This window comes from Macaca thibetana, chromosome 8, assembly GCF_024542745.1.
Source record: "Macaca thibetana thibetana isolate TM-01 chromosome 8, ASM2454274v1, whole genome shotgun sequence".
NCBI lineage: Eukaryota > Metazoa > Chordata > Mammalia > Primates > Cercopithecidae > Macaca > Macaca thibetana.
The window spans coordinates 118,120,554-118,145,743 of NC_065585.1; the positions used below are offsets into that span (position 1 = coordinate 118,120,554).

At 42.7% G+C, this 25,190-nt stretch overlaps 1 protein-coding gene across 2 annotated transcripts in view; it reads right to left on the minus strand.

Annotated features, from left to right (window-relative positions):
• Window positions 1-378: 378 nt before the first annotated feature.
• Window positions 379-25,190, minus strand: part of DOCK5 (dedicator of cytokinesis 5) — a 235,806-nt gene continuing 210,994 nt past the window's right edge. The window contains exons 43-52 of one of the 2 annotated variants that reach the window (XM_050801968.1): window positions 23,939-24,023; window positions 23,046-23,132; window positions 20,220-20,396; window positions 15,939-16,022; window positions 14,848-14,985; window positions 12,150-12,316; window positions 7,897-8,068; window positions 7,104-7,242; window positions 5,850-5,953; window positions 379-4,884 (exon numbers count right to left, since the gene is read on the minus strand). In XM_050801968.1, coding sequence (XP_050657925.1) covers window positions 4,780-4,884; window positions 5,850-5,953; window positions 7,104-7,242; window positions 7,897-8,068; window positions 12,150-12,316; window positions 14,848-14,985; window positions 15,939-16,022; window positions 20,220-20,396; window positions 23,046-23,132; window positions 23,939-24,023 — 1,258 coding nt within the window. In that variant the 3' untranslated portion in view covers window positions 379-4,779. Of the gene's footprint in view, window positions 4,885-5,849; window positions 5,954-7,103; window positions 7,243-7,896; window positions 8,072-12,149; window positions 12,317-14,847; window positions 14,986-15,938; window positions 16,023-20,219; window positions 20,397-23,045; window positions 23,133-23,938; window positions 24,024-25,190 lie in introns of both variants that reach the window. The other variant, XM_050801967.1, reaches the window with a different exon arrangement.

Here is a 25,190-nt window from a genome sequence, read left to right on the forward strand (position 1 = left end):
TTTTCATGTAAGTTATTAGATATCCCCTTTAACCTTTTTCTTTCTTTACCTGTCTAAATATCTATGGGGAATGGGTAAAGAAACAGAACCTACGTACATTAAATGAATTGCTATCAGAAAATTGTCAGCCCAGATTGAAAAAAAAAAAAAAAAGAAGGGTGAAAAGAACCAAGTGGTTTGTAATTTTTCTTATTTCTGGGCAAAGATGACTCCAGGGCCCCACAGTGCAGGTTTAACCTAATAGGACCTGTAAGGAAACAAGCCAGAAAAATGCTAGGTGTGATGTGTCATGAAAGAGGCGTGGGTAAGGAAAAACTGCAAAGTTCAGGAATGATTTCATTAACATAAGGGCAATAACAAACTAAACACACAATAAACTTTAAAATACATTTCCATTTTTAATTTAAAAAATAAATAACAGCAAATCTGAACAAAATTTTCCTACTTAAATGCACATCTTCCTAACTGTCCGTGTTTGAAACCCAGATAGCAACAAAATCATGGCAAAGGCATTTTGACAAAGTTTAGATGAACAACTCACAAAATACGGCTAATAGTAGATGAGTTTGACCATCTGATACTGCAGACTAACCTTGGCTAGATCCTAGGTGTCAGAGTGAAATCATGAATTTCCTTTTGTAGATTAGAATTGATAGTCCAACTCTCAACCCACCCAAACAGAAACTTACCTTTTCCAATTTAATTGTAAAATCCAGACATATCATTGAATAAAGGTATCTAAGGAAGTGATATTTATCAACTTCCCAAATGATACAGAAAAGGAAAGCATAATTATTAAAATGAACCTAAAGTCTAGATACAGTGGGCCAGGCTGGTGAAACCTGAGACTACTATGGAAATGACATTGTTTATAAGATGTTGCACAAATTATGGTAATCTGTGTCAATATTTCAATGTGTGCTGGATTATTACTGGCATATTCATAATTTTAATGTCCACAAATCTTTTTATCTTAACAGCCAGGGTATGGCAGGGTCAAAGCACCACTTGGGATGATAAATGGGACAAGTATAGTCCATGGACCTCAAAGCCTTTGTACAGAAAACTAGTTTCCTTCAAATCCTCCCCCTCTTTTTGTTTACCGAGAATAAAACCAGCTAGGGCTGAAGGAATTCTAAACCTCAGGTAGCTTCAAAATTTAAAAAAAAAAAAAAAAGAGAGAGAGGCCCAGGAGCTGACTACAAATTGACTCTTTAAAAAGTACACGATCTTTATAGCCTTGTTTTGTGGGTGAGGTTTTTCTCCCCTTTTTATTATACCTGAGAAGTATGAGAAAGGAAGCCACAAATTTGAAGGGCCTTCTAAATACCTTGCACAAAATGGCGCCATGGGCATGTGGGAACCTTCTGGGGTGCTGAAAACAGTGTATGTCTGTATCTTAGAGGCAGGGACATGGGCAGATCGCTATGTGAAAATTACCCATCTGCATGGCTAAGATTTGTACACTTAACTATATATGAGTTCCATCTAAATTTTAAAATAAGAAATTAGCCAATGACCTAGGGGCAACTAGAGGAGAAGGACTCTTCCAGCTTGGAAAGAGTAAACAAAGGTAGATTGTTTTCCCAAAACCTGCTTTACATCTTGTTTTACATTATGAATTTGCAGTGTGGCTGCAGTTTTTAATGGGTTTCCCTGGCAGGAGGAAATGACTGCAATTCTGGAATCAGAGGATTAAGGTGGAGGAAGAGGAAGCAACCCATGGCCCAGCAGTCTTATTTAGGGTTTCATTTTCATCTAGTACCACTCCCTTTCCAATGCTACAGCACACCACCGTGAACTGTCTTTGTATACTGGGGCTGTTTCCATCGAACACACGCAACCGCTACATCCCAAGGGACTAGTACCATAACTGGCATTCCATAAGAACTTGATATATGTTGAATAAAACAATTCTTTTAAAAAAAAAATCTTAGAGCAAGTCAAGTCACTAGAACAGAGAGAGAAAGAGAGGAAATAAAGATTTTAAAACACCTCCAACCATAAAGCAGTGTTCACAAAAGTTGTGACAATTTTAGGGCTAATTTCAATGCCTTTCAATACTCCAGAATTCTTAGCAAGAAAAATAAAGACCAATTCTTTCTCTTTTTTCCTCCTTGCTCCTTATCTCTTATATTTAATGTAATCATGAGGTGTTTCTTTACAGTCATCCTCTTTGACTTCAGGACAGACATCAACATTACTTATGAATTTTGTCAAATGTGACTCTTCCTACCCAACAGCTTCCCTAAAAAATGAACCTTCCATCATCTGCTGTAATCTCTTAGCCACAATACTACCTGGAATCCCTTTTGTTCAGGCAGGAGAGAGCTATTATTTCCATTAAGGTGGAAAGGAAATCATATGGAATATGTTCTATTAAAAAGAGAAGGTATCCAGACAGTGATGTATCCTATCTTCCCAGCCTCTGCTCAAAGACGAGGCTGTGGGACTCATTTCTACTGCTCTGGAAGGATAGCCTTGAGGTTTGGTTTTTTTGGTGATCCAGTTTATATCTTTCTATTTTAATGGCAGCCCAGAAAGTAGAGTGTGGCACACAAATCCCGTCTAGCCGGTCTGCTGGGTGACTTCTCAGAAGTCGTGCCAGGCTCTAGGTAAGCCCTACATATCTTTCTGTTGCCTCCTCCATTCTCTACAGCTTGAGTTCTTTCCATTTAAAATCCTCTTGAGTTCTTACTAAGTTTGTCTCTAGTCAAAAATATTCATGTAAAAGGCTTCAAAGGAAACCACCATTTGGAGAAGGGCTACATGTGCAGAACTAACTTGCACTCGCATTCCAAACTACTTTGGAAGAAAAAAAAAAGTATCAGTAATGCTCTTAGAGAGTTCCAGTTCCTACTCAGGCCTAGCAGAGAAAAGCAAGGACCATCACGTGAGTACCTCTTCCTTCCCATATTTCATCTCATTGAAACCTCACAACCACCCATGCAGGAGGCATTATCCCCGTTCTGGAAGGTGAGAAAATGAAAACTCAGATAATTTCAAATAATTTGTGTGAGTTTGCAAAGTTAATAGATGTCATAACTGGGATTTGAAACCAAATGGATTTAATGCCACCAAATAGGTTTAATTCCAAAGCCCATGATTTTTCCATGCGAGCACACTGCAGGTTCTACTGGGTGGGGGTAAAGGCCTTTTCCACACCCGTTCTAGAATCTGCAATACGCATTTCTTAAGTAATGCCTTGGACACCTCTGAGAGCTTTTTGCTTCCTTGACCCTCATGATGAACTGGTAGTTCTCTCCTAAAAGGGTGGCGGTGAAACAGGAAACACAGACGATAGGCGGGCAGATGCCAGCTCTGGCAGCGGAAATGGAAATCTCTTTCTCTGTTCTCTTCTCCTCCTTAGTGGAAAGGACTCTGGGCAACGTTGTGGGAGAAACTGCTAGCAAGTTTCCCCCAGTATTGACCTTTGCATTCACAGTCAAAAAGCTTTCTGCTTTGCCACAAATATCTAAGTAGCATAGAAATACCTGGGACATTTCAAATATTGTTCCAATAGGGGGTAAATATTAAAGAGTTTGTCAGAGTTGTCTTCTAGAAGTTACCTGGGTATAGCCTAATTTAGCAAGCTGGGTTATTAGTAAGAATCTGTAGTACAATTTTCTATGTGTAGCCTCAATTTCCTCATTTACTAAATAAGGAGGCTGGTTGGTTGATCTTTGAGGCTTCCAGCTCCAAACGTCTAAAACTTCATGTGGCTATTTATGTATGTAATATTTGGTCACCTAAATCACTCCATTTTTTTTTTCTGAAAGGAGTACTATTAGTACCATTAGCAAGCAATCAAATTAATTCCACAATCAAGAGGAATAAATAATCAAAGAGAAATATTGCACTGTGTTCTCCAGGGTAAAATCAGGTAGCAGATGGGGCTGCTGAGTCATCCAAATGGGTTCTGGAAAAGAAGCTGCTGAATCCAGACTGGTAAGTCCCTTGTAGCCAGTGATTTGCGCTCAGAGGAGGTAATAGGACAAAAAAAAAAAAAAAAAAAAAAAAACGTATGTGCAAAAGGAAGAGCTTCAAAGAAGTCCGTAGGGAAGGAATGACTGCAGTGCCATGAGGGTCATTAGTCAGGAACGTGGTGAGATAGGGAGAGGGCAGCTTTCCTGTGCCACGAGAAGATGGGAGTTGGGTGGACACAAGAACTCAGGACTCACGTTTGAGTCCATGCTCTTTCAATGACAGCCACACATACCTGAAAGCAGCCAATCTCCATTAAAAATGTGTGTTCTTTTCCTCAAAGGAGACACGATAGACATCAGAAAGATACGATTATTTCAGCTACCAAAGTGTATTTGATATCCATCTCTTCCAGATGCGATATGGGATGGGATGGGTGTGTCCACGTGAGAAAAGTACCTAAGTCTCCAGCACAGCTTTTCATAAAGCAACAAATCCTTCCGAGGAGATTCCACCATCAATGTGGAAGAACTTGTCCAGGCTTGAGCAGACCACCATGGCTCTGCGGTACAGGCTGACATTTAACAATGCTGAATGTGATCTCTTCTTTGAGAAATTCAGAGGCTGTGACTGATTCTGGAATTTCATGTGGACTGGAAGGGAGGTGGCATGGCCTCAAACTTCTATCAAAGAGAAGCTTTTGGAAGAACATAACCGGTTTTGAGCTGGTAAACATCATCCCAGATCAGGAAACGCAGTCAGCAGGGAGCCCCGTGGAATGAGGACATCGGCTGGAGGCCAGTTCTCAGGCAGCAGCTGTGTAAGGCACTCGGTGTTGCAGAGAGGGCAAGATCCTTACTGGGATCCAGGCTCGGAAGTAGGGATGCCAGACTTCCGAGCCTTTGGAGGTGGAGGGGGTGGTGCTTTGGCTTCTCTTCGTGCAGGCAGTGGGGGAGCAAGCTGCAGAAGCAGAAACACAAAATTAGAAGCAGGTCTTAGCTTTCTTCCTAATTCTGCCTTCTCCGCCCATTTCTCATATTCTGCTTTAGCTTCTAATTGATCTGAGTTTATCTACACAGGCTTTGCAAAGTGAAATGGAAAACTACACTGATTTGTCCTCGTTTCCCGTGAGCTGATCAGAGACACACACACACACACACACACACACACACACACACACTCTCTCTCTCTCTCTCTCTCTCTCTCTCTCTCTCGCTGCTGTATCCCCAACACTTGGGTTCCTGGCGTATAGATAGGAGGCACTTAGAAGTCATTTGCTGAATGAATGAAGGAAACCCATCTAAAGTCATTTCAGAATGACTGTCCTTTACTCAGAAGTAAACTCTTCAAATGTGAAACAGAGGGCTGGGGGCAGGCAGTGGCTCACACCTGTAATCTCAGCACTTTGGAAGGCTGAGGTAGGGGGATCACTCGAGGCCAGGAGTTTGAGATCAGCCTGGGCAATACGGAGAGACTCCATTTCAACAAAAGATTAAAAAATTAGCTGGACATGGTGGCACATGCCTGTAGTCCCAGCTAACTGAGGGGCCAAGGTGGGAGAATCACTTGAGCCCAGGAGTTCAAGGCTGCAATGAGCTATGATCGCATTATTGCACTCCAGCCTAGGTGACAGAGCCAGACCCTGCCCCTGCCCCCCTGAAGAGGTGAACTAGAACTCATGGCTTATTTCACAGGTACCCAGGACAAGGTACAGAGAACACCTGCTCTACCTTCATCATCTGCTTGAATGTCTGTCCTTCCCATTGAAAACTTCTCTATCTCCTGTGGTTTCAGGAACGAGCCAAGAATCGACTGCAGTGACAGGTCTATGAGCAAACCTGCCCACTAAAGAGCCTGGAAAACCTGATGCTGCCTTCCCAGAAGCGGCGCTCCCTGGCCACAGTTGCCAGCTGTGATTTCCATACCTCAGTGGAGTTCCTCTGGCTGCCCTCATAGGGCTTGCTTTTGGGGGGAGGTGGAGGTGGGACAGGAGTGGCCGCGATTCCATCTGTCTGCAACGATGGGGAGCCTAGAAATGACACAAAGTGCAGGCGGGCAGAGAGAGGCACTGAGCAAGAAAGCTCATGGAAATGTTGCTGGCACCGTAACACCTAAGCCAACCTGGTCAACCAACTTGTGGAAGCCACATTCTGTGGTTTCTGTGGATAGAATGAAGAAGACTTCCCACCCCACACCACACAGGTAATGCCCTCGCCAGAAGTTTCAAGAGCTCCCCAAGATGTTCTGAAGCAAAAACTGTATTTTATTTTTATTTTTTTGAGACTCGCTCTGTCACCCAGGCTGGAGTGCAGTGGCACGATCTCCGCTCACTGCAAGCTCTGCCTGCCGGGTTCACACCATTCTCCTGCCTCAGCCTTCCGAGTAGCTGGGACTACAGGCACCCGCCACCACGCCCAGCTAATTTTTTGTATTTTTAGTAGAGACGGGGTTTCACTGTGTTAGCCAAGATGGTCTCGATCTCCTGACCTCGTGATCCGCCCACCTCAGCCTCCCAAAGTGCTGGGATTACAGGCGTGAGCCACCGCGCCCGGCCAAAACTTTATTTTTTGTTCAGGGTTTTACTATTAAGCTGAAGATGAGAACATTTTCTGGAATGTATGGTATTATTCTGTTCTCTGATATAGCTCAAGTGCTTAGGAAAATATTCACTTCATCCCAACTGTAACTGATAATCTCTTAACTCTTGATTGACAACTGTCTCCCATCTGGCTCTGATAGATTTATCCCTCTCCCATGCCTCTGGACTATGGGTACCCGATTCTTCTCAAGTGTTGTGCACTGCTGGTTCCCCAAGCCAGACTATAAGCAGTAGATGGAATGGGTCTATTTCTTGTCCCTGTTCAGGTCTACCTAACCAATGGTTAGCTTGTAAGTTACTTGTTGTCTGTCTAGTCCTAGTGCAGATCTGCCTCATTTATACCTTCACAATTATAAAACAGACACTAATGCCCTTTGGATCACTATGCAGAAAGGTTTAATGAGTCCTAGTGGCCTCCTTGCCAAACTCCAGTCTAACTGTATAATACACGAATGCTGAATTGAACCAGTTTTACAATGGCTTTACATACATTGTGGCTGGTTTAGTTACAAAATGCCCAGACGCATAAACATGCTCCATTCCCTAGTATAAAGACTATAAGGAATACAAGAAAACTTACTTAGGGTCCTGGTGGCTTTGGGAGTGAGTGGAGGTGGGCTCAAGGGCGTTGACTGAGGAGGTGAAGAACCGTGAAATGGTGATAGCCGATTATCCATCAACTGGAGACTTTTTGGCCTTTGTGCTTTTCTGGTTGGGCTCTAGGACCAGAGAGAAAAAGCAAAACACTTTCACGGTGAGGAAGGCTGAGCTCAACAATGCTCTCAACAGCCTTGTCTTCTGAGAAGACACTTGGAAAAGGACTTAACTAAAGGAGCGATTTTTAAGCTTACTACATTGTCATATGATGGGCACCACCCAACAGGCACTGACTAGAACCACTGAACCATAGATTATTTTCTGACTGGCCACAGACTGGATTCTGATCACAGTTGGGCTGCGTCATTTATGTGGGACATAAGCCATCCTGATTCTCAGGAAAAGGTGCTCTTGCCACATTTAACAACTTGATGTGGTTTATAGAAAGGAAAGTACCTTTTAAAAAAACTTAAAGAAGAGAAATGACAATGTTTGGATTGACTCAGGGGACAGAGTGGCGAGAACCACAGCTCTAAGCATCAACCCATATGTTTACATTGTAGGTACAAGATCTTCACCAATGTTGATTTATAGACTCGAACTTCTCAGTATGTGCTTTCCTTACCACAATCTGCCATCTGACACTAACCCAGGCTACTGAGTCCTAAGACAAGGCGCATGCCAGCTTCAATCTGGGAGGGGATGGTGATGTGCCTGGGTACAAGGGAGGTGGGGCAAGCCTCCAGAGATTTCTTTTTTTCTTTTTTGTTTTTTACCATCAAATCAGGTTCTGGTGCTTTCTCTGCAATGACCTGGGACTTGCTCAGACTCCAGTCTTTTCTCTTAAACTTGCTGATCCGGTTCTCGCTGTTCTCCTCTCTGAGGGACAGATCTTCAACTCTGGCACCTGACGAGGCCCTGCGCTCCAAAAGTGGCTCCAGAATTGAGCTACTGGCCAGGAACAAGGACAAACATCACAAACACTGATCACCTTGCAATCAAAATTCACTATGAAAGTACCAGCAGTTATAACTCTTTAGCCTACATTTTTTTTTTTTTTTTTTTGAGATAGGGTCTTTCTCCCATCATTCAGGCTGGAGTGCAGTGGTGCAATCACAGCTCACTATAACCTTGACTTCTGAGTAGCTGGGGCTACAGGTGTGTACCACCATGCCTGGCTAAATTTTGTGGGTTTTTTTTTAGTAGAGATGGGGTTTCACCATGTTGCCCAGGCTGATCTCAAACTCCTGGGCTCGAGTGATCCTTCTACCTCGACCCTCCCAAAGTGCTAAGGCTAGAGGCATGAGCCACCATGCCTGGCCTCCTCAACCTACTCTTGACCTATGACTTCACACTCAGATTCTAAATCTAAATTTTCAATTACAACCGAACAAACATCTCAAGGTGTTAATGCACAGAAACGAGACCATCAGGTGACTGGACAAAAATATGAGTGAGTATGTTATCCCAGGAAGAGAAGGTATTAATTCAATGTATAGGCAAAGACAGAATGTTTAAGAGATTCAACAGGCAGTTTTATGTAGTGGGTAACAGCACAACTCTGGAGCCAGATGGCCAGTGTTCAAATCCTACCCATAAACTACATACTACTAGAATGTAGTAATCTAAATCCCAGCACTTCTAAGAATGCATGCTAATAGGAGAACTACATATACAAATATGTTTGCTACAGTTTTTAATAAAAATATATTTTATACTGATATAGTTACATATTTTTGTATTAAAATATACAATGAAGTTTTATGGTTAATTGTTTAGAAAGAAGGATGCAGCTTAAATATTCTATAGTAGGAGAATAATTAATCATGGCACATTTGTATGATGCAATGTCTATTGCCATAAAAAATGATGGTAAAAGCTGACAATAAAGATGACACGGCCGGGCATGGTGGCTCACGCCTGTAATCCCACCACTTTGAGAGGCCAAGGTGGGCAGATCATGAGGTCAGGAGTTCGAGACCAGTCTGGCCAATATGGTGAAACTCCTTTTCTACCAAAAATACAAAAATTCACCAGGCGTGGTGGTGGGTGCCTGTAGTCCCAGCTACTCGGGAGGCTGAGGCAGGAGAATTGCTTGAACCCAGGAGGCAGAGGTTGCAGTGAGCCGAGATTGCACCACTGCACTCCAGCGTGGGCAACAAAGGGAGACTCCGTCTCAAAAAAAATACATACATAAATAAAGATTACACAGCAACATGAAAAGTGCTTATAATAATAAGATGAGAAGGAACAGCAAAGTACCAAACTATATCTATGCTATAATTGGAGCTATGTAAAGATATCTGTTTCAATGGATAAGGATGTATAATTTAAGAAATACTACGTATTTGATTTCCAGGTAGGGTGGCATTCAGGAAGGTTATTTTTAAGATGTAATTATTGTATTATGGAATTAAACATTTGTGAAAAAATGGTGAGTCAACTGATAACTTACAGTCAACACTATTTTAAATACTTAATGATGTATAAATATTCATCACCTATATTAAATTAAGCAGTAGGCCACAAAATGACAGATGCAATGCTTTTCCACTTGTATGAAAAATAAACATACTTTTTTTAGTATTATATAACTGAACTTTAACAGTGGTTATCTTTGAGTGATAAAGTAATAAAGCATTGTTTTCTTTTAAAAGTTTCCAGAACTTGGCCAGGCGCTGTGGCTCACGCCTGTAATCCCAGCACTTTGGGAGGCCGAGATGGGTGGATCACAAGGTCAGGAGATTGAGACCATCCTGGCTAACTGGGTGAAACCCTGTCTTTACTAAAAATACAAAAAGTAGCCAGGTGTGGTGGCGGGCACTTGTAGTCCCAGCTACTTGGGAGCTGAGGCAGGAGTATGGCGTAAATAAACCTGGGAGGCGGAGCTTGCAGTGAGGGGAGATCGAGCCACTGCACTCCAGCCTGCGCGACAGAGCAAGACTCCGTCTCAAAATAAATAAATAAATAAATAAAGTTTCCAGTACTTTAGCAATATATTATTTAAAAATAGTAATCTTAGCAGAAAGAAAATGACTATAAATTAACTCCTTTCAAATATTTTAAATTTGAACATACGGAAAGGCATTTTATGTTTTTGGCAAGGAAGCCTCAGCATCAAAAAGCCATCAGTCTTCCTAAAGTTAGTCCATACATGTAACATGATCCTAATAAAAATAGCAACAGGATTCTAGACAAGTTAATCCAACAGTGATCAATGAGCGACACTAGCCAGATTAAATTCTGAAAAGGAGTATTAGGAAATAAAAAATGTTTTATATCTATAATAATTAAGATTGCATAGTACTGATACATGAGTAGACAGGTAAATCCAAGAAATAGAAAAAAAGAAAGGACGTGTTCACTAAATGTTATAAGAACTGAGTAGCCATTTGGAAATAAAAATGTTGGCTCCATACCTAACATCTTATATTAGAATAAATTCTAAAGGATTACAGACAAAATTGTGAATAATGAAACCCTAAAAGTCAATGAAAAAAACAGTACCTTTTTTTGTTATCTTAGAGTGGGAAAGGCCTTTAACTGTGAAATAAAATCCAGAAGCCATAAAATAAAAGATTGATTATATGACTACATAAAAAAATCAGTGCAACTCAATAAAAAATTAGAAGCAACAAATTAGAAGTCAGAAGATAAAGGAGAAATTAGGAGAAAACATTTCAACTCATTTCACAGACAAAGGGCCAACAATTCAACAGAAAAAAGTATTTGACCACAGGTCACAGAAAATAAAACATAAACAAATAAAAAGATGTTCAACTTCAGGCAAAATGAGAAATAAACAAAAACCAAAAAACAAAACACTATACAAGAAAATATTTTTCACCTATCAGATTGGTAAAATTTAAAAAGACTAAGAGTACAGTTTGGTAGTTAGGGTATAAGTAACTAGGCATTCCTGTGTGTTGCTGGTGGGAGTGTAAACTGGTATAATCTTTATGGAAGTCAGTTTAGGAATAATTTTCAAAATTACAAATATACATCTTTGACAGAGCAATTTCACATATGGTATTTTTCCCATATTGATATAGTTGTATATGTACAAAATAACTTGTGTTTAAGGTTATTCATTGTCACACTGAAGGAAGAGTAGTAAGACTGAAAGCAACTGAATGACCACCAGTAAGCACTGGTAGAAATATACAGGTTGAATATCCCTAATCCCAAAATCCAAAATCCAAAATGCTCCAAAATGTGACACATTTGAATGCTGACATGACGCTCAAGGGAGATGCTTACTGGAAATTTTCAGATTTGGGGTTTTTGGATTAGGGATGCTGAACTGGTATAACACAAATATCCAAAAACACTAAAACCTTCCGAAATTCAAAACACTTCTGGCCCCAAGCATTCTGGATGAGGAATACTCAATCTGTATCATGCCACATACATACAATGAGATATATCTATAGCTACAGAAAGCATGAAGAGGGGACTTTTTATGTTCTGAAATGGAATGAGTTTCAAGATATAATAGTAAATGAAAAAAGCAAAGTAAATTCTACCATTCATATAAAAAAAGTGTGGGGAAGAAGATATAATTAGGCAGTGTTTGTGAACCTACAAAGAGTGGCCATGGGGGTACCAAGAACCTGAATGTTAGTATCATTTGGCTTTGTGGGTGGGGGTACTGCAGGGATTCTACTGTAGTGGGAAGGCTGCGAATAAAGGGAGATTTTTTGTGATATATTGTTTGGTACTTTTGGAATTTCATGTCATGTGATTATAAAACCTATTCATAATATAAAAATTTATTTTTAAAAATGGAAATGAAAAAATAGGTAATGACTATAGGTATGTAATAGTGTGGTATTGTGGGTGATTTTTTTTGGTCATTTTTCATTTTTAGTAACTGCTGGTATTATTTTGCTAATCATGACATTCCTCATGAGGAAGACAATGAGAATGACCCAAAGGCTATTGTTCTCAAAGGAGTGATGCGTGGCTAAAGGCAAAATCATTAAGGCGTTACCCCACCCTTCCTGCAGATGAAAGATCAAACCCTTACCCATCAGATCCCGGTCTGGAAGGAGCATTGTCAGATGAGTTTGAAGAGGTGGAAACCACAGAGGACGTGACTGAGGTGATGGACAGCCTCCGCAGAGTGGAAGACATGATGTAGGGCAGCACAATAGACCCCGTGCGGCTTTGCTTCCTCTCCCTCAAGTTGGGTGGCTGAAAACATATGACTCCACATGGTTAGCGGGCCTGGAATCCAGCCCCTGTGAACTTGCCCAGCTGCCCTGTTTGCTTGTGGCTAACCAGTACCCATCCGTATTGGCTGGCACCCCATTCTGATTGGTTGGTGCCTGTGCTGCCTCTATTGTTAAATATTGCACATACTGATATTGTTAGCTATAGGTACAACTTAGATTAAACCTCCCTGATTCTAAGACTAGAGACAAAGTTGTCATAATTTTCTGCTACCTACATGAGAAAGGAAAAAATTAAGATGTGCCTCACACTCTCCAATAAATAGCAAAACCTTCCGTCTGCTTCCCCAGCTTAGCTTCTTTCAGTCTTTTAAAACATGGAATATTGGGGTAAGAGAAAATTTTTAGATTGACACTGTAGATGTACAGCTTAACCTGGTGAATCCTACATTCTCTAGAAACGTCACCAGTAGGATTACCCCCAGATGCCACCATATGAAACTGACTCACTAATACTGGCCTAATTCTAACAATGACTAAGCTCATTAAATCCAAGACATAGTCTTTGCTGTCTAGGAATGTGTGTGCAAAAGACAAATGCTCCTAGAAAAACTCTTAAGTAGTAGCAGGTTAGGAGGCACAATCTTAGGAAGATGGCAGGACTGAACACTTAATGGCTGAAAGACACGGTCAAAAAGATACCCTGGAGGAAACTGTACTGAAGGTGGGCAGACAGGAATGGGGGAGAAAAGAACATGAAAAGAAACTCAGAGCTTTGGTTTGAGGAAATAATGTGAAAATAAGGGGTTTAAGAATAAGACCATTAAAGGGCTGGGCATGCTGGCTCACACCTGTAATCCTGGCATTTTGGGAGGCTGAGGCAGGAGGATCGCTTGAGTCCAGGAGTTGGAGGCCAGCCTGGGCAACATAGCGAGACCTTATCTCTACAAAAAAGTTTTTAAAATTAGCTGGGTGTGGGCTGGGCACAGTGGCTCACACCTGTAATCCCAGCACTTTGGGAGGCCGAGGCATGCAGATCACGAGGTCAGGAGATCGAGACCATCCTGGCTAACACGGTGAAACCCCATCTCTACTAAAAATACAAAAAATTAGCCAGGCATGGGGACGGGCACCTGTAGTCTCAGCTACTCGGGAGGCTGAGGCAGGAGAATGGCGTGAACCTGGGAGGCGAAGCTTGCAGTGAGCTGAGATCGTGCCACTGCACTCCAGCCTAGGCGACAGAGCCAGACTCCGTCTCAAAATAAATAAATAAATAAATAAATAAATAAATAAATAAATATAATTAGCTGGCTGTGGTGGAGCACACCTGTAGTTCCAGCTACTCAGGAGGCTGAGGTAGGAGGATGGCTTGAGCCTGGGAAGTCAAGGCTGCAGTGAGCTGTGATCATGCACTGCATTTCAGCCTGGGTGACAAAGAGAGATCCTGTCTCAAAAAGAAAAACAAAACAAAAAGAATAAGACCATTAAAGAGAACAGGATGAATTCAAAGAAAAAAATGCAGATAAGTACAGCTAGAATGTATTACACCATCACCTGCTAGAGAGAAAAGGTTAGTACATGCACTATCCACTGAACTGCTCAGGAGGAGAAAAGAAAATTGTAGCTGTGAGGAACTTGTCAAAAACAATTATGAAAGCAGCTACATACATATGAAATGTAATTCACAATTCTTTCTTCCCCTCAAAGGCGAGAAAACTGTACACTTTTCATCAAAATAGATACTATTTCTAAGATTAGGAAAAAATATAAGAATTTGGCCAGACAGGACAAGACTAACCAGTGTCTAGGATTCAGAAAACTTCGGGTTATTTTGGTTTTTTTTGTTTGTTTGTTTTGAGATAGAGTCTCACTCTGTCGCCCAGGTTGGAGTGTACTACTGTGATCTCGGCTCACTGAAATCTCCCCCTCCTGGGTACAAGCAATTATCTTGTGTCAGCCTCCTAAGTAGCTGGGACTACAGGCGCCCGCCATTACGCCCAGCTAATTTTTTTTTTTTTTTTTTTTTTTTTTTTTTTTTTTTTTTTTTTTAGTAGAGATGGGGTTTCACCATGTTGGCCAGGCTGGTCTCAAACTCCTGACCGCAAGTGATCAGCCCTCCTTGGCCTCCCAAAGTGCTGGGATTACAGCCATGAGCCACTGCACCTGGCCTGATTTCTAGTACAGTGGTTCTCAAAGTGTTGTCCCCAGACCAGCGGCATCAATATCACCTGGGAACTTCTTAGAATTAGAAATACTTGGGCCCCACCCCCAGATCTATGGAATCAAAAACTCCGGGGTTATGATGGCTCAGCTATCTGCATTTTCACAATCCCTCTGGGTGGTTCTGATAGTTATTCAAGTTGGAGAACCTCTGTCCAGCACAAGGACTGTTCAAGGTCACCAAGAGGGGAACACGCTCTCTCCCACCAGCCCCACTATTTCCATGTCATAGCTGAGGTATTACAACTCATTTGGCATCTGAAAAACAAATCAGTGTCATAAAAGGTCACGGAGCCTAGGAAAAGGCGTGAAGGCCACTTAGATCCTGCTTACCAGTGTTATAACCCCATAGTGCTTTTCTACTTTCTCCTTGAGTTCCCGGAAGCAAGAAGACAACCGCTCATGCAGCGGCTTCAGCTGCTCTGTCAGTTTCTCCCCATGGATGCGGATCCCTTCCGTTAGCAGAGGCATCTGGAGAAAAGGGCAAAAAAGGAGTGAAACGTGCCTCAGGAAGAGGGATCGTTTTGATTTGGTTGGGGAAGGCGGGGAAGGGAGGGATGGGGTGGAAAGGTAAACTGGTAGACATAGTACTGGACAACAGGAAGGCCACTTCTCAGTGTAGGGCTTGTGGACTGGATGGACTTTGGTCAATGATGTGAGAAAATGTGCACACCAAGAATACAGGTTAGCCCTAAACTGGGGAAGGGCTGTGGGATGAGGCAAATCTAACAGAGCCCTGGGGCACTTCCATGGATGAGCAACTGAGAGGTTTAAGTCTTAGACCGAATTTGGTAGTGATGTTTTCTACCGCTGCCCACTGAAGTCTTGAGAGAAAAAAAATGAGGCCTGCATCTCTTAGCTGGAAATGCATGCCAGGAAACCAACGGTTTTTTTTTTTTTTTTTTTTTTTTTTTTTTTTTTTGAGATGGAGTCTCGCTCTGTTGCCCATGCTGGAGTGCTGTGGCGTGATCTCGGCTCACTGCCACCTCTGCCTCACAGGTTCAAATGATTCTCCTGCCTCAGCCTCCCGAGTAGCTGGGATTACAGGCATGTACCACCGTGCCTGGCTAATTTTGTATTTTTAGTAGAGATGGGGTTTCACCATGTTGGCCAGGTTGGTCTGAAATTCCTGACCTCAGGTGATCCACCCACTTCGGCCTCCCAAAGTGCTGAGATTACAGGCATGAGCCACTGTGCCCGACCCCAACTGATGAACTCTGATCTCAGCTTTAAGAGGGCTCCGTCAACCCTGGGCAGTTTAACTGCCGGCCAAGGAAACAAATACATAGATAGGTGGTGGTTCCATAAGGGTTAAAAAAGAAAGAAAAGTAACCCTGAGTGGGCTTGTAGACTTAAGCCCTGGAGAATAAAGGGTGTCCTACACTGTGCCCTCCCCAGGAGTGTAGAGGAAAGATGTCCTATACCTGTAATGCTATTAGTCGCTTTAGCAGCTCAACCTTCTCCTGGTCTTCAGGATGCTCCTGCAAGTACTTTTCTGTAAAGAAAGCCTAAAAGCAGAACATACACAAGTATTAATTAGAACACATTCCTGTCTGTGCAGGAAAGCCTGGAAGGGTGAAGCATGTGTCCTGTGCTGAAGAACCAGGTGTGTCTAACTAAAAATGCATCCCTTTCCTGGGATAGCGCTTACCCTATGTTGGGCAATGCAAAAAAGTATGTGCTATTGTGTGGTCTTTCCTTTATTAGCAAATTCTTAGCAAGACTACATTCTTGACAGTCACCAGCCCACCACACATACACACACACACACACACACCAAATAATCATCATCAACAAAGCAAAATGTCATTCATTAAAATAACTTTCCCAAAGAACAAAGCAAAGGAGAAATGGCAATATCTCAAGGCTAACCATTAAATTAAGTGCGCAGATAGTATAAGGGAAAGAGTAAAAAGTCTAAAAACAGGAGATGGAGGTGATAGGGTTTCTGCTCTTCCCGTGATATTGGCTGTATCACGCTTTTTTCCTATCTTAAGTGAAAGTTAGTATCTGCACTTTCTTACTAATCCCCTATCCTAAATGCTATTTTAAAAAGAAAGTGAGATATGGATGTGAAGATATTTCAAAAATATTAAATTCTGGTTGCCCTTATTATTACATATCAGCACCATGCTTATCAGTAAACACTCATGACCCCCCAGCTAAGTCCCTGTAACAGGTAAATAAGACCCAAACTTAAATTCCAAACACAGGCCTTATATAGGGTACTGTTTTAAAGATAGAATTCATCAGGAAAGAGAAACAGAAGTTCGCATCAAACGTTTCCGACAGGGTCGAAAATAGGAGTGACATCTTTTCTTCCCAGACCTTAACATTCATTTCTGAAAGTGCTTTCAAAGACCAGCCTTCAGATTCCCCTTCAGTCTTCCGCTTTAATGCCATGAAAGCCAAAGCCCCCATTACATAAAACCAAGAGCTCCTGGAACTACAGGACAGACTTACAAAAGTGAATGGCCCATTTTGGGCGCCAAACAAAGTATGTGCAAAGCCTACCTTGTGAGCAGACATCAAGGGTTGACTTATGTCCCCCCAAACTTCCTATGTTGAAGTCCTAATGCCTGGTACCTCAGAATGTGACCCTATTTGGAAGCAGGGCTGTTGCAGATTTAATGAGTTAAGAGGAGGTCATACATACTGGAGTAGGATGGGCCCTTAAGCCCGTATGACTGATGTACTTATAAAAAGGGGAAATTCGGAGACAGAAGTGCAAACACTGGGAGAACACTATGTGAAGTGATGCAAGAAGATGGCCATCGACAAGCCACGGAGGAGCAGCCTCAAGTCACGGAGCACCAAGAAGACACCAGAAGCCAGGAAGAGAGACATGGAACGTTCTTTCACACATCCTTGCAAGGAACCAACACTGTGACACCTTGATTTCAGACTTCTTGCTCATGGAACAGTGAAACAAGAAGTTTTTGTTGTTTTAAGCCACCCAGTTGGGAGAACTTTGTTACAGCAGCCCTAGCAAACTAACACAACAGTGAATATGAATATATATGGAGCAATTACCACAAAAAGAAGCATGACAATATAATACATTAGCAAAACAGCTCGTTCTAGCCAGGATCGTATTTACAGGGACTGTCAGCATAAATGAAAAAGGAGTATTTTACTTAAGTTTTCACTGACTTTTACCTTTTAAATACAAGCACTTGAAATTTTTGAAAGTTATAACAATTTTTTTTTGGCTAAATGGTAGAACACATGGAAGTTCCCAAAGTATTGGCTAGATCAGGGAACACTGGAGCAGAGTGCCCTGAAATTCATTTTTCTAGCAGAGTTCTGCCTCAGAACAGAAAGGTGAGATAAATTACAGCACACAGCTCCTGTGCTCTTATCACTTTGGCAATGAATAAAGAGCTGGATTAGAAGAGTTCACCTACATCAAACATGTAATGATGGGCTTCCCAGCTGATTGCAATACATCATGGTGATTAACGAGTTTACTTTTTTCTTACTTTTAGAAATGTGCAGTCATACATATTAACTAAATGAATACATTAGTATTTTAAGCCAAAGGTCCTGAAATGTATGTACATATGTATGTATTTATCCTTGCTTTTTGTTCATTTTAATTAGAACACTGTTACACTGGAAAAACTTCATATGACATTACGTATCATTCACAGATATTGGCGTATATAAATCTGTGATTGGGGGTATTCTGTAAAAATTAATACTTGGAAAAAATACACGAAGATTAGTACCAATGAGTACATATGAAAAAGTACACACTGAAAGCATCAGAGTATTTAAAAAGTAGTGTATATTAGATCCTATTTTCATATGGACTGCCATCGTAACATTGGATATTATTACAGCTCCTAACATGGACAAACTAGAATTTGTCTCTGGTGTTGAGCCTTTCCCAGCTGCTGAATATAATAAGGCTAGAGAAGGCTGAGAGGCTGAGAAAAAGGACAAGAAAGATGATTATAGTGGCAGCCACAGAGCATAGACGTCACCATCCATGCAGAACATTCCAATTACACCGTCTGCTCCAAGTAGGCAGGAGGAGGCAGGAAGAAAACCAACACTGGTGAAGCCCCAACTCTATACCAAGCACTGTCTGACGTTTCTTCTATACAGGAGGTCTCCCTTAATCTTCCCATCCATCCTGTGATCTATCTTGTAAGTCAGGTATTTTTCTTTTCTTTTCTTTTCTTCTTTTTTTTTTAAGATGGAGTGTTGTTCTGTCGCCCAGGCTTGGAGTTCAGTGGTGCAATCTTGGTTCACTGCAGCCTTTGCCTCCCGGGTTCAAGCAATTCTCATGCCTCAGCCTCTCCAGTACCTGAGATTACAGGCGCCCGCCATGATGCCCAGTTAATTTTTAAAAATATTTTTATTAGAGACAGGGTTTCGCCAAGTTTGCCAGGCTGGTCTTGATCTCCTGGCCTCAGGTGATTCTCCTGCCTCGGCTTCCCAAAGTGCTGGGATTACAGGCATGAGCCAATGTGCCTGGCCAAGTTAGGCATTCTTCTCACTTTGCAGATATACGGAGCTCAGAGAGGTGAAGCATGTTGCCAGGAGCACACAGTGGCCAATGGGAAGCCAGAATTGAGTCCTGGGAGCAACTAAGTGCAAAGTTCCTGCTCTTCCCAGGACACACACACACACACACGGACACACACACGGACACAAGAGTGCCACACAGTTAATGTCGCTCACCCTTCCCCTCTGGCTCCTTTAATTTCTACCCACTCTCCAGGCGGCTCCACAGGGGTGTCCTTGCCAAATGGTGATTTAGATCCAAATAGTTTATATTCAAAAAATATTTAGCCACTGAAAACATACCACAGCAATGAAAAATTCTGCCACCATTAATTATACTTAACATACACTGAATCCATGATGTGTATTTTAAATGCTGTTACATCCTAAACCTTTAATGCCATGGATTAAATTGTGCTGAGTACTGCTTTCATGTCTCACCTAAGAATATTTAGTTGAACTAATTTAATTGTAGAGTCAGGGCCATCAGTTGTCCATACAACCTCTGGCACACCAAGTCAGGCGGGGGTCCTAGAAGCTAATTCTGCCGCCCAGGCTGGAGTGCAATGGCCCAATCTCGGCTTACTGCAACCTTTGCCTCCAGGGTTAAAAGTGATTCTCGTGCCTCAGCCTCCTAAGTAGCTTGGACTACAGGCGTGCACCACCATGCCTGGCTAATTTCTGTATTTTTGGTAGAGACGGGGTTTCACCATGTTGGCCAAGATGGTCTTGAGCTCCTGACCTCAAGTGATCCACTCACCTTGGCCTCCCTAAGTCCTGGGATTACAGGTGTGAACCACTGGGTCCGGCCCCTAGAAGCTAATTCTAAAGAGAGTGTGGCTCTGCCATCCCCAGAGATGCTGCTCCATTTCCAGTGCATCCTGGGTTCCGGGGTCCACCCATTAGCGTGTAAACCCTCAGGGGAGACAGAATAACAGGTGCTTTGACCAGAGGCATGTTGGTTTTTTTTCTGTGACGCTTTACTAGGCAATGTACTATACCAGCTGGGTTGCAGACAGTCTCTAAGAAGTCAGGGACAATCGTTTCATTCACTTTACTTGCCAGAAGGGAAAGTGAACATTTCTTAGAGCAGCTGTAGGAAATGAATTTGTCGGTGGCAGATGGCACAGAGGAAGGCACACAGACACCCAGGTCTGTGAATCCCTAGGGGGTTCTGGGACCAAGCGAACCTTTTCATAGTTGGAGAAGCCCCCCATGACAGCCGGGTCCACGATGCCACTGAGCAGCATGGAGAGGGGGTGCACAGAGAGGGACCGGTCCCAGGCGTGCTGCTGAACACAGTTGCTGATCCTCTCATTGGTCAGCTCCATGGTTTCGATGGCATTCTCCAGAGGACTGATCTCCTCCTGAGTGACAGAGCACATGGGAGAAAAAGGACACTTGTCAGCTCCAAGTAAAGAGTGAAAAAAGTTTAACTCTTCCCTTGAAGAGGTAAAAATATCCACAAGCTACAGAAAAGGAAAGATTCGCTTGTCAAGGTTAGTCTTATAGCAGGGGTCCCAAAACCCCAGGCCAGTATCCGTCCGTGGCCTATTAGGAAACAGGCCCCACACAACCAGAGGTGAGCGGCAGGTAAGTGAGGGAAGCCTCATCTGTATTTACAGCCATTCCCCATCACTCGCATTACAACCTGAGCTCCGTCTGCTGTCAGATCAGTGGTGGTATTAGATTTTCATAGCAATGCAAACTCTGTCATGAACTGTACATGCGAGGGCTCTAACTAGGTTGCACCCATCTTATGAGAATCTAATGCCTGATGATCTGTCACTGTCTCCCATCACCTCTAGAAAGGACTCTCTAGTTGCGAGAAAACGAGTTCAGAGCTCCCACTGATTCTACATGATAATTATTTCATTATGTATTACAATATACTAGTAATACAAATACAGTGCACAATAAATGTAATGTGCTTGAATCATCCCCAAACCATCCCCTATCGCCCAATACCCCCGACCTTCCCACCCCAGGTCCACAGAAAAATTGTCTTCCAGGAAAGCAGTCCCTGTGTCAAAAAGATTGGGGACTGCTAGCTTATAAGGACACCACCATTTTTTGGAATAGTGGTAAGATACAAAATAAGCTATTTAAAATCTCCTTACAAAGTAGAATGATGACTTAAACATGGGAGCCATGGTAATGATTATTCCATGGATGAAATGTCTACAGAAAATTTGAGAAGAAAAGAACTGGACCTGTAGTAAGAATCATTTCCTAGGCAACACTTCCTTGGAGACTTCCTTGGAGATCAATGACAAGAGAATAGCAGGATATCAGATCTGAGTCACTTCTGCACCACCAAGAAAGTCCACTGGCAAAATGTTTGATGCTTCCTCCATGAAAGGAGGTAAGTGATCTTGAAGGCCATGCATTCAGACCATACATAGTATGAATTCTATGGTTATCAGACATCAGAAATAATCGGATGTATTAGAATATACAGGCTGAATTTTGAATGAAAAGAAAATGAGACACAGTACAGATTCAGAGAGCTCTTCCTATGGAAATGTCTACAAAATCAGGTTTCAAAAAAAAAATATCTCCTTCTTCATTTTACCTATTATCAGTCAACATGACCTCCTATTCCAGACTTGATTCCAAAAGTCTCCATCCAGGAATCATAACCATAACTGAGGAATAATGTCTAAATTTTTTTTCTTTTAGAGACAGGGTGTCACTCAGTTGACCAGACTGGAGTGCAGCAGTGCAATTATTCATAGCTCACTGCAACCTCCAACTCCTGGGCTCAAGCCATCTTCTTGCCTCAGCCTCCCAAGTAGCTAGGATGACAGGCACATGACACCACACACAGCTATTCTTTTTGTAGAGGTGGGGGTCTTGCTGTATTGCCCAGGGTGGTCTTGAACTCCTGAGTTCAAGTGATCCTCCCACCTTGGCCTCCCAAAGTTCAGGGATTACAGGCATGAGCCACTGTACCTAGCTATGACTTATAACACATTGAACTTCAGTTCAGATTTGTTCAAGGAACATTTCTTGAACACCTACTTTAGGTTAAGTGTCATGCTATGCACCACAGATACAAAAGTGATTAAGATGTATGTACTTCATGGCTCAGAGGAGCTGATGGTGTTAGTGGGGTCTCAGGACATGTAAACATGGTAGGTTAGAAACACGCCCAGGGTGCCACAGGGGACAGACAAAAGGCAGGTCACCCAATTTGGATGTTCCAGAGATGGATTCATTGAGAAGCTGGTGCCTAAACTGAACCTTGATGGGAGTTATTTAGGTGCAGAAATTGCAAGAGTGTGTTTCAGGCAGAGAAAACAATCCAATGTCACGGAGGACTGAAATTAGCACGGGATGAGCTGTACGGTTCCAATAGATTGCCTAGGAGATGAGGCAGAAGAGTTAGGCCATGTGTGTGTGTGCTAAGGAGGGCAGGCTTTATACTCCAGATACTTGGGGCCATGGAAGGGCTTTAAGCATGAGAATGGACAAAATGGTGAGATTTCCTTAATGGAATTCCCACTGAGGCAGTGAGGCAACTGGATCTGAGAAGGTCATGAATGGCAGGCAGGCCAATGAGGAGGTGGGAAATAAAACAGATTTAATCACTACTAAACAGGTAAAACAGCAGCTTTTGGGAGAGATGAAGAGGGAGGAGTCTAGGGTGATTGGGGATGTGATTAGCGGAGAATAAAAGAACAGGCTTTGGGAGGGAAGATGTAATTGACAGGAAACTCCAAGCAGCATTCCAAAAATGTTTCTGGGTGCTGGCAGGATCGCTGAGCAGACACCACTGCTCTGGACACAAAAGAGTCATTCACTGTGAGTGACCTTTAGGGCTGGTGTTGTCACATCAGTTTTACAAAGGAGCTCTATTATACAAGCATGCCTTTTATTTCTCTTTTGAAAAACAAAGTTGGCCAGAGGAGGCTGGCCAAGCTGGTGTGAACTGCAGAGGGAATTCAACAAAGCCTGTTATTATATTTGGAGACAGAAAGTTTTTTTCTAAGTGCCAATTTCAAATGACTCACTGTTGAAATCTGTTTGACTTCAAACCACTTGAGAATCCCAGGAAAGGTATATGCAGTCGTATACGTGGTCCGTTCAATCCACATCGTCTGGTGGCAAGAAGGAACACATGAAATGTTGGTCAATTCCCAGGAGGAAAACATGAAATGTTCGTCAATTCCCAGGGAAAATAGCAAAACTCCCTGGGGTTCAGTTAAGTGAGATTCTATTCTCAAATGCCTCATAGGGAATGAGCCAAATTTTCTCATAAAATTCAAGGATCCTGGATGTTTAAAGCTGAAAGGGATCATCTACTTGGGACTTCTCACCCTACAGAGGGAAATGTGAGGTCTAGAGAGGTACGACTAGCCCAAGGTTATTATGAGCAGCAGGCCCAGGAAGAGTCCAGATTCTGGACTCCTAGTCAAGCATTTTCCATGGAGATGACAGCTGGCTGTCTAGGTAATTAGCACTTCCTGTCTAGGTAATTAGCAGGTGAAGCCTCTATTCCCAGGGGTGCCATCGTTTCTCCTGTGGAAGCTGGTTAGGTAGGTGGAAGACCTCCACCTGGGATGCCAATTTTACCTTTTTTTTTTGAGACAGAGTTTCGCTGTCACCCATGCTGGAGTGCAGTGGTGCGATCTCGGCTCACTGCAACCTCCGCCTCCTGGGTTCAAGCAATTCTCCTGCCTCGGCCTCCTGAGTAGCTGGGACTACAGGTGTGTGCCACCATGCCTGGCTAATTTTTTGTATTTTTAGTAGAGATGGGGTTTCACTGTGTTAGCCAGAATGGTCTCGATCTCCTGACTTCGTGATCCGCTGGCCTCGGCCTCTCAAAATGCTGGGATTACAGGTGTGAGCCACTGTGCTCAGCCCATCAATTTTACCTCTTAAAGGACAAAAGGGGTGAACTCACAGCAAATTCGTTGTCTGGATCCTTTTCTCCTTTCCGGAACGGCCGGGAGTATCTGAACTGCTGCACTTCATTGGCTCTGTAGTAGCTGGAGAAGGACAAAGCAATGCTGTATTTTCTCTCTTAGAACAACCACTTCTCGACTTGACTTCAACAAAACCTATAACACATCTGCCTGGTCTGAGTTTTACCCACTAAGCTATCTCATAATCAATAATGCCTCCACATGAAGGCCTGAGAAAGTGCACAATTTGATTTCATTTCACACTTTACTTTTATATTACTTAGGAATTTATTTCACAGCACACAATTTATTTATTTTATTTATATTTATTTATTTATTTATTTATTTACTTATTCATTTTGAGTCAGAGTCTCACTCTGTCACCCAGGCTGGAGTGCAGTGGCGCAATCTTGGCTCACTGCAGCCTGCACTTTCCAGGTTCAAGTGATTCTCCTACCTCAGCCTCCCGAGTAGCTGAGATTACAGGCATGCACCACCACGCCTGGCTAATTTTTTAGTATTTTTAGTACAGATGGGGTTTCACCATATTGGCCAGGCTAGTCTTAAACTCCTGACCTCAAGTGATCCACCCGCCTCAGCCTCCAAAAGTCACAGCACACAATTTTAAAAGGTACATGTGGCCAGGTGTGGTGGCTCACACTGTAATTCCACCAGTTTGGGAGGCAGAGGTGGGAAGATCACTTGAACTCAAGACCAGCCAACCTGGGCAGCACAGCAAGATCCCATCTACACACACACACACACACACACACACACACAGAGCCAGGTGTGGTGGTGTATGTCCCGGCTACTCAGGAGGCTGAGGTGGGAGGGAGGGTCTCTTGAGCCCAGGAGTTTAAAGTTGCAGTGAGCTATGATTGTGCCACTGCATGCCAGCCTAGTTGACAGCAAGACCCTGTCTCTTAGTGGGTGGACTGCCTGAGCTCAGGAATTTGAGACCAGCCTGGGAAACATGGTGAAACCCCATCTCTACTAAAATACAAAAAATTAGCCAGGTGTGGCGGCATGCGCCTGTAATCCCAGCTACTCGGGAGGCTGAGGCAGGAGAATTGCTTGAACAATCACGCCACTGTACTCCAGCCTGGGTGACAGAGCAAGACTCCGTCTCAAAAAAAAAGGTATATGCACTCACACATACGTTTGTGATCTCATTAGTCTAGTTTTATAACAGTTCTAGCAACACCATTAGCATTCGGCTCTTCAAGACAAGGAATGAGCCCCTCCATCACT